Below are 8,963 nucleotides of genomic sequence, written 5' to 3'. Positions count from 1 at the left end.
CATGGACTTAGATGCTTCTTTTGGGGAAATAAACAGGTCCATTCTCCCTCATTTGAAGGCGACAATACCTAACTCTGATTAGAAGGGGATGTAAGAGGCCTCGCAGAGCTGAGAGGCAGCTTGGTTTGTAAGGCTTTGCATGCCTGCCTGCTGACACCTCCGCCACCCCCACAGGCACTGAATCCTTGCACACGCAGCCCCAAAGCTGTGTTGTTCTCTTCCAAGAGCGAAATAGCTTTAAAATTCCATCTATTGAGAGAGTGAAATATGTAGCCACAGTGGCTGAGAAATTTGTCTGATTTTAAGATGAATATTTGTAAGGGTCTTTTTAAATGATCCTTTTTCTATTTTCTCTATCTTTGATTCGTCTTGATTAATTCAAAATTTATAGAAGTCCCAGACAAAAACGGTGTGCCCTTCAGCTCTTAAGCTCCTTTGGTCTGTTTCCTCCCTGGGAGTAGGAGACAGGGTCAAAGAAGCAGATGTGATAGGTAGGAAGGATCTCCAATTGGAGCATTCTCTCATTCTTTTTTTTTTTTTTTGTGGTGATATTGGGGATGGAACCCAGGAGTATTCTATCTTCAAGCTACACACCCAGCCCTATTTTTTATTATTTATTTTGAAACAGTCTCACTGATTTGCGAAGGGCTTCACTAAGTAGCTGAGGCTGTCCTCGAACTGCGATCCTCCTGTCTCAGCCTCCCAAATGTTGGCATGGCAAGCATGCACTACCACGCCCAGCTCAGGAGCATTCTCTAATTCTAATGATACCCTTTGTATCTGTGAAAAATACTGTCAACCCCAGCTCTCAAATAGAAGCACAAATTCCCAAAATGATTCATAAATACCCACAGCCCCTCTGAGAAGATACTCTCTTGGGAAGAATAAAATTCCCCCTTCAAATGAAAACACAACAAAGTAGCCTCCCTTTCCCCCTCTACAGCAATCCAGCCAACAGATACAGGCAGAAACTTCTGCACCTCCCCCATCTCTCATATCAAGCCCCCAACATTTGGTCATTACTAGATTCTTCATTTTATTTTTATTTCTCTGTTTTAGCTTTGTCCTTCCCATCACTTGATCATATGAGTCATTCCTATTCCTTTCCCTTATTGCTCCTTTTTAAACCAAGGAGCACTGGGATTGTATTCATTTCTTAAAATCTGCTTTCATCTGTTCATGGTTTGAAAAAAGTATTCACACAACAAAACCTCTGTGGGTCCAATTTATCATTGTGGCTTGGACATTTTCACTGAGCCTAATGTCGTGCCTTCCCGGTATGCAAAGAAACTGCAAGGCTACAGGGCTCACTTCATGTCAACTTGAGATGCCGTCAACCTTTGTGCCCATCTTCTCTCCAAGGGCAGGCTATGGTCCTTCGGGTTTGCAGTAGCCCAATGCATCCTACTCCCCTCCCCTTGTGATACAGATAAAGGCTTCTTGCTGATGCTCTACTTGATTGTCTAAACCACAGGTGCATGGCTTCCTGTGTATTTCTCAAAATTAGTGTTGAGCAAAGGAAACGAAATTCAACCAGTTTAGTAATGCTCCACAATTTCCCCTCCCCCTTAGAAGGTATTTTTCAAAAGCCGAGTTTTAGGGGGAAAAGTTTACCTTTTTGGACATTTACATTGTACATTTTGCTTTGCTGAAATATTGGGTGAACTATCGTTCTTAAATATTATTTTGGCTTAATAAAATGGTAAGATACGCCAGCATTAAAAAGAAACCCATCTGCTCCTTTCTTTATGGAAGCCAGGAATTCGCTAAGGAGATTTAAGAATATAACTATTTGCTTTTTAAAAAAAATGATACTTATTCCCCTCTGACTGTATATTGCGGCCTGGCAAAAAACAGGGCTTTATTTTTCTTCACCAATTAAAATGCATAATCCAGACACTTGAGAAATTATGCAAGATTCAAAGCAAGGCCTGGACATCAGCCAATTCATTCCTGCTGGATTTAAATTTAGCACAAATCGCACCTGTGTTCTTTAAACCCAAACCTTTGTCACTCGGAAGGATTCAAGATCTTAAAATCACCCGTCAATGGTAAATGTGTGTTTATCATTTTATAACTGTAATTTTAAATATTGAATTCTAATTAGAAAGCAGCCATTCGACAATGCGGAAGCAGAAGTCCTGAATTCCTTTTTTAAATGTTACTTGTTCAATGCTAGTACTTGGTTAAATAACCAAGTTCATTTTGATATCTAAAATAAGATGTGCTGTGAATTAGCCCCTTCCATTTTCTCCAGCCAGGCTGGCTTATCAAAACCATGAAAATTCTGGTGCATATTTATTGCCTAGGCTGTCCTCAAACTCCTAGGATCAAGTGATCCTCCCATTTCACCCTCCAAGCAACAGGGACTCTAGGTGTGCCCCACCACACACTTGCAAATATATATTTTACTAGAGCTTTTGCTAGTACTAGTTCAGTCAGCCTAAGGAAAATAGTCTCCTTCATATAAAGGTATTTCATGTGCCTAGGTGAAACCCATTCTATGCTGTTTGTCCCTTCCCAGTCCCAGTGAGAGGAAGAGCCCCTCTTTAAGGGGTTCATTAGCAACTAATCTCCCCTTTCCAGACACCAGTCACACCAGCCAGGTTTTAAAACTTTTTATTTGCATATTAAAAAAATTGTGCATTCCAATAATTAAAATCATTTGAACAAAAACAAAATGGCACTCTGATTAAACTGCATTTCACAGCCTGCAGGAAACCTTGGACCAGCTTGGATTTTACACTAGATTTCACCATCTTCCCACCCAGCTTCTTCCTTCACCAACATGCAAGTTCTTTTCCCTCCCTGCCAACCAGACAGACAGATGGGAGAGGCAGGCGTGGCCTTCGTGGTCAGTAGTTCTCGATTCTTTGATGAGAAAAGGGGCAGCACAGTCATTGAAACTTGATCCAACCTCTTTGCATCTTACAAAGTTAAACAGCTAAAAGAAGTAAAATAAGAAGGCAATGCTTGTGGAATGTACAGTGCATTTTGGCGACGAGAGCCTCATTACGATTCGCCAGCTTGCTTCTCCTGTTCAATGGCTGTGATGGGAAAAAAGACAAAAAGAGAAAAAAAATGGAGGCTAAGAACGCACATTCAGAGTAGCCTAAGACTGAAATCCTTTCATTTAAAACTATCATATCGTACAAATTTGACGCATTCAATGATATAAAATATTTGTATTAAATAGAGTACATCGAAGTGCATTTGCTAGCTAAATGCATTTGTATGTTAATGCGGCAGGTTAAATATTCCATTATCACATCACTTGAAGCCCTGCGTTTTTTGGCTGCAAAACAATTTTTAATTAACCTTTCCAAACCACATTCATCATCATCAAACTGTCGGCTCCTCCCCCCCCCCCCATTCTCCCCGCAGCCCCTCCCATCCTCCCACCGGTCGATCCTTCCCAGTCTTTTCTGAAGATGGGTGGAGGGTCTGAGCTTACTTTCTTTCGAAGGCAGAGGATTCTTCTCTTGCGTTTCTGTCTTCTTCAATTTGGACTTGTCGAATTTCTCGATCTCAGCCATATCGGGCTTGTCAGACATGGTTGCGGAGGAAGCTGGGGGTACAAAGCCAAGAGGAAGGCTGAAAAAGAGCCACCCACCCCCGCCTCTCCCGCTCAGAAATAAGGCGCTTCTCCCTTCCAAGTTCAAGCAAGAACCCCCACATCCTCCCCTTTCCTCTCCATTCAGGACCATAGAACTTCCTCATTTTATAGGAGGGAACCCCCCCCCAATATTTCAAAATGTGGGAGACCTTAGAGGGAAGGCTAGGCTGAACCTTCCCGTATAATGCAATTACCTATTGCGGGTTGGTAATTGTATTTTGAAAATGAAAATCTGCCTAGAACGAGCGGAGAATAACGAAGCCACTTCCTAGTTTACGGGGAGGGGAAAAACGAGGATAAATTCTTCAAATGGAGTCAAGCTCGTAAAACGTGTCTCCATTTCCTATATGTGGTCTCTCCCCAAAAGATGCAGGCCAGTTTCAGCTTGCCCCTCCCCTCACAAAGGCTGCAGCTGCCGCCGCCAGCCTCGGACCACCGCCCTACTCCGCTTCCCCCCTCCCTCCAACTCAACAATGCAGCTGCAGCACACAAAGCTGCCTGCCCACACCCCATAAATCAACCCTGATCTGCATTTAGAGGCAGGTCGGCATATTTTGCTGGGATTCCTCCGCAAAGACTTTAAAATTTGCACGACGCAGCCCCAGCCACGTTTAAAGCTGGACAGATACAGCCCCGGAAGCCATCAGAGGCTGGGAAGATATAGAATAGTTACAGGTCCAGGCTCGGGTGAGTGTGCATTAGAACAAAGGCGCTTTCTGTTTCTGATTAATCACAGATTCAGAGACAATGTAGAATGACTTTGGGGAAAAAAATAAGGCAAAACAATGTCCGCCTCGGTGTTGCACGGCAAAACGCCGGGTTTTGCGTTGTTGTTTTTTTTAATCAAGTTCTCGTCCCCCATTACCTGGCATCTGGAAGGGCTTAGCATCCCCAAATCACCTTCCCAGGGAGGACTACTTGGACTCCGCTTTGCGGATGCCGTAAAAGGGGTGGAACTGTTAAGGGGACGAGCGCGCGCCGGACGGGAAGGGGAGCAAAGGGCAGGAGGATAGGAGAAAGGGGCCCAGGGGCTCACCGGAGCTAGACGAGCGAGCTGGCGAAGTCCGATCAGCTCAGGGGCGACCGCCGGGAGTGTCGGGCGGGGCGCGGCGCGAGCCGCTATATGTGCGCTCCTATGAAAATGAGGTGACGTCACCCGCGGGCCCGTTTAACTCCTTCGCGCCGCGTCTCCGGAACGGCGTCCCGAGGCCTGCCGGGCGTTCGCACCCCTCCCCCATGTTCACCAATGCACCCAAACCACAACGAGGCGGAAAAATAAAATGAGGAGCCCATCCTCCAGCACTTCCTTCATTACGCATTTCCCTTTTTTACCTTTATTTTATTATAACAAATTTTTGCAACAGCAATCGGAACCTGCTCCTGCGGACTTGTGTCTGATAACTAAGGACCCGCCTGGCACCTGGGAGGGGGGGCAGGCATTCCTTTACTGCGAAATTGGCTTTGTCTGCTGCAGACATCCCGAAGCCAGGGCGCTGTGTCCCTCCAATGAAGACCTCGCCCACTCCGAGGGTACGAATCCCCCCCACCCGTGACTCAGCTTTCAGACCAACAGCAGGGCCTTTGCTCCACTAGGCCTTCTTTGTCTGTGTTCCCCCTGACTTGGGTGGGAGGTAAAGCACCCCTGGGTGATTTTTTTAAAAGTTTCATCCCTGTAACATCCATAGGTTTGCACTGCTATCATTTTTGTGCGCACTGAAGTCAAATAACCATGTTTGCTGGGCGTTAGGTAATTTGGAGTTTATGGAGTACAACACCTCCTCCTTAAAAAAAAAAAAAAAAAAAAAAAAACTCAAGTTCAAGCTCTGCTATTGACTTGCTGCCGGACAATGAGGAAGTTCTTTCCTTTCCTGTTTCTTATTTTCATAAATGATAAAAAGCGATCGCTAAGAAGGCCGCTGTTGATTCCTGAAGACCGCAGAACCATTATCTTTTAATATGTTAAGATTAAATTCAAAAATTGAACTCTATGCTTTGAAGGGAACGTTTTCAGCACTAGGACGATTCGCAAGTGCATCTGGAAATACACGAGATGTAGGTAGAGGGAAACAGCTTTCAAAATGGCACCTGGCTCTGAGCACCAGTGATCCGCTTGCTACTGAAAATTAGTTACTAATACCATGCCCCGTGCCTGCAAATGGCACAAGAACGGAAAACGTCCTGCCCGTTATATAAAAAACAGGCCTAGTTGTGATGATTTCTGAGGCTGAAAGCAGTGTGCAAAATATTCCTTCTCCTTTTCTGTGTCCTGAGGAACTATTTCAGAAACTCTTTGCTAATCATTTTTATGGCAGAGGCTTTTTGTCTCACGGGGAATGAGAGTCGACTGTTACATAGACCCTTAAATGCCACTGCCTGAGCAGCTAGCACGTCCCCATTTCTTCATCTACTTGACTTCCCTTTTCTTGGGGAGGAAGGAGATGGGGGCGTAAGCAGGGCAGGTGATAGTATGTCTGGTTCCCCAGTTAATGCCCTGCCGGTTGTCTGCTTTTTCTGCCTTCTCCATGGGGCCGTGGACATGTTTGTGCACGCACAGGATGTCCTGGTCACACACCTCTTCACCCCTGCCTAGGAACCCAATTCATGGTTTTAACACAGAAAAGATCTTACAGGGTGACTTTGGGGCCTGTTTTGCTGACAGCGGCAGCCACGCTGACACCATTTTTGTGGGTTCTGAGATTCCTTTTCCCCTCACCCAGCTGCTGTCAAAAGTCCTTTCTTCCCTCTTAAGGACAAAGGAATGTCACTACCATCTTCTGATTGCTGCTTCTCATGCAGGACTCTTCCTTAGGAAGAGTTATCCCTTAGGGAAGCCATGTCTCCAAAGGAAAGGGGAGGAGTAGGGATTTATTTGCACATAGCCTTCCATTGCTTGCGTGCATTGATAGAAAGAGGACAGGTGAGTAGGTAGGAATGGAAGAGAGAAGCAATTTGTTGGAATAAGAGGCTTTGACTAGCCCCCTGGTCAGGGGAATAGAAAGGGAAAGGTGAGGCAGATCAAAGTAAATGCAAACTGAAGAAACTGCAGTCTTAAAGCACTGTTTGATTCTGGCCATGCTAATTCATCTTTTTGTGCCTGAGTTTTCTCATCTGTAAAATGGCTCAGCTGCAGTACTTATGTCCCAGGGTCATGGGAGGATTAACTGCTTGGAACAGTGTATGGCAATCGGCAAGCATTTTGTACTATTTTTGTTATTATTTAGAACTGAAGCTGGGTGTGGTGGTGCACACTTGTATTCCCAGCATTTGGGAGGCTGAGACAGAAGGATCCTGGTTTGTGGACAGACTCAGCTACTTAGTGAGGCCCTTTGTAACTCAGTGAGACCCTTGTTTCAAAATAAAGAAAAAAATAGGGAAGGGGGTGTAGCTTGGAGGTTGAATGTCCTTGGGTTCCATCCCTAGACCGGCAAAAAAAAAAAAAAAAAAAAAAAAGATCCTGTTTCAAAAATTAAAAAAAATATATCATACTCCATTCAATTGACCTTCTGAATTGAGGAAGGTACTTGAACCCAATTACTGACATACACCTCAAATCTCCTTGTTTTCTTCTCCAGACACTTAAGTCTACTTAGTATTAGCGTTCCAGATGCCAAGGTTAATTCCTGTAATTCCCGTGTCAGGGAAGCGGCCATTTATAAGTGGCTTAGCATGTTCTGGTCTTGACAGTCACTGAGGTAGGAGTTTTCAATCCCAATTTAAATGACAGAAACAGAGCCCCGCTTGGTGGAACACACCTGGAATCCAAGTATTTGGGAGGCTGGGACAAGACATCACAGCTTTGAGGCCAGCCTTAGCCATCAGTGAACTCTTCAGTGATCTTGGAGACGCTCAGCAACGAGGGAACTCATGCTTCAAAATAAAAACTAAAGGGAGCGGAGGATGTAACTAACTTGGAAGTAGAATGCGCCTGCGTTCAGTCTTCAGTACTCCCCTCCTGCAAACAAAGGCCAGAGACAGGAAGAAGGAATTGCTACCAAAGACTCCAGGTGTCATGGCGTGGCACATTCTGGATCTCAGGGCTCACCAGTGGGACCTGATCAAAGAGCCCATGTGGTGCCTGCCCTGCCCTCCTCTGCTCATGGGCCTCAGTGCCCTGTGAGAAATATACTGCTAGAGCCTGCATGCAAGGGTGGCCCCAAATCCAAGCCTGTCTCGTGGAACCAGGAGGAGATGTAAAGACACACTGTGTTCGCTTTTGCTTTCCAGGGCAGGCCTGCACCAGAATCACGGCTCTTTCCAGTTGTGGGGAAATCACTATTGAAGTCAACGTTCATGAAAATTAGTTCCATTTTTTTTTTTTGCAGTACTGGGGATGGAACCCAGAGGCATTCTACCTAGAATCTACTCCCCCTGCCCTATTTTTTATTCAGTATTTTTTGGAAACAGGGTCTCACTGTGTTGTAGAGGACCTCACTAAGTAGCTGAGGCTGTCTGCAAACCGCAATCCTCCAGTCTCAGCCTCCCGAATGCTGGGATTATAACCCTGTGCCACCATGCAGGGCTTCTTTTAACCTATTTACTTTTGTGCAGAGCTTACCAGAAAGAGATAAGGAAGAGGAGGGAGGAGGAACTGAAGGACAGAGACAGCAGGAAAACTTGCAACTCTTCGCCTTTTTCAAGGCCAGGCCCCTTTGTGTGGGATCATGGTCCTGGCCTCCTACCCAGTTACCCCACCTGCCGACACTCAAGACGACACTGCCGTCTTGGCTCCATCTGTTTTTTCTGGTCTCTTTTACAGCAGATCCTCTCCACTCCCCCCATCTAAATCCCCTTAAAGACAAAGCCCTACTTCATGAGCCCCTGCTTTAAAATTTAAAAAAATTAAAAAGGGCTAAGAGAATAGCTCAGCGCCCCTGAGTTCAATCCCCAGTACCACAAAGATGAGAAAGGGTAAAGAAGGAAAAAAGATACAGCCTGAGTTGACCCTTAATGACAGGGAGAGGAAAGGAGAAAAGAGAAGAGTATTTAGCGTGTAAGGTCCATCTTGTCCCTTCAGCTAAGCCCTTTTATACAGTATCTGATTCAATTCTCTTCCTGAGTACGGGCTACTAATGTCATTTGCTGCTAAAGAAACTGAGGCTCGGAGAATTTAATTCACTAGCTTCAGATCAAACTCCAGTTCTATTTGCCCAGCCTACATGCTTAGCTAAAATAGGCCTTTCTCCAGGATTCCCACCTAGGAGGGCTCCATGCTGTGTTCAGGGGGATGGAACAAAGGGGCCCGCTGTGTGGGTGAGAAAAGCAAGTGAAGCATATGTGAGAAGCAAGGAGAAATCCAGGAGCACCTCTCAGATGTGAATGGGTGCTGCTAATTGCCCTGTTTGTTTTA

The 8,963-nt window shown here is 45.3% G+C and overlaps 1 protein-coding gene across 2 annotated transcripts; it reads right to left on the bottom strand.

Moving 5' to 3' along the window:
• Positions 1 to 2,609: 2,609 nt before the first annotated feature.
• TMSB4X (thymosin beta 4 X-linked) lies at positions 2,610 to 4,700 on the bottom strand. Of its 2 annotated transcripts, none has more exons than XM_080719104.1 (3): positions 4,653 to 4,700; positions 3,455 to 3,568; positions 2,610 to 3,047 (listed from the first exon to the last, which is right to left on the bottom strand). In XM_080719104.1, the coding sequence occupies exons 2-3, from the start codon at positions 3,552 to 3,554 to the stop codon at positions 3,013 to 3,015; spliced, it is 135 nt and encodes a 44-aa protein (XP_080575230.1). In that variant the 5' UTR covers positions 3,555 to 3,568; positions 4,653 to 4,700; the 3' UTR covers positions 2,610 to 3,012. The 2 variants fall into 2 exon arrangements, with proteins under 2 accessions (XP_080575230.1, XP_080575231.1); XM_080719105.1 differs by having other exon boundaries at positions 3,455 to 3,594; positions 4,653 to 4,695.
• Between the last annotated feature and the right edge of the window lie 4,263 nt (positions 4,701 to 8,963).

Source organism: Muscardinus avellanarius (genome assembly GCF_963383645.1).
Source record: "Muscardinus avellanarius genome assembly, chromosome: X".
Taxonomy (NCBI): Eukaryota; Metazoa; Chordata; class Mammalia; order Rodentia; family Gliridae; genus Muscardinus; species Muscardinus avellanarius.
The sequence above is the reverse complement of the archived record's forward strand: the minus strand, read 5'-3'. Positions and strand labels throughout refer to the sequence as shown.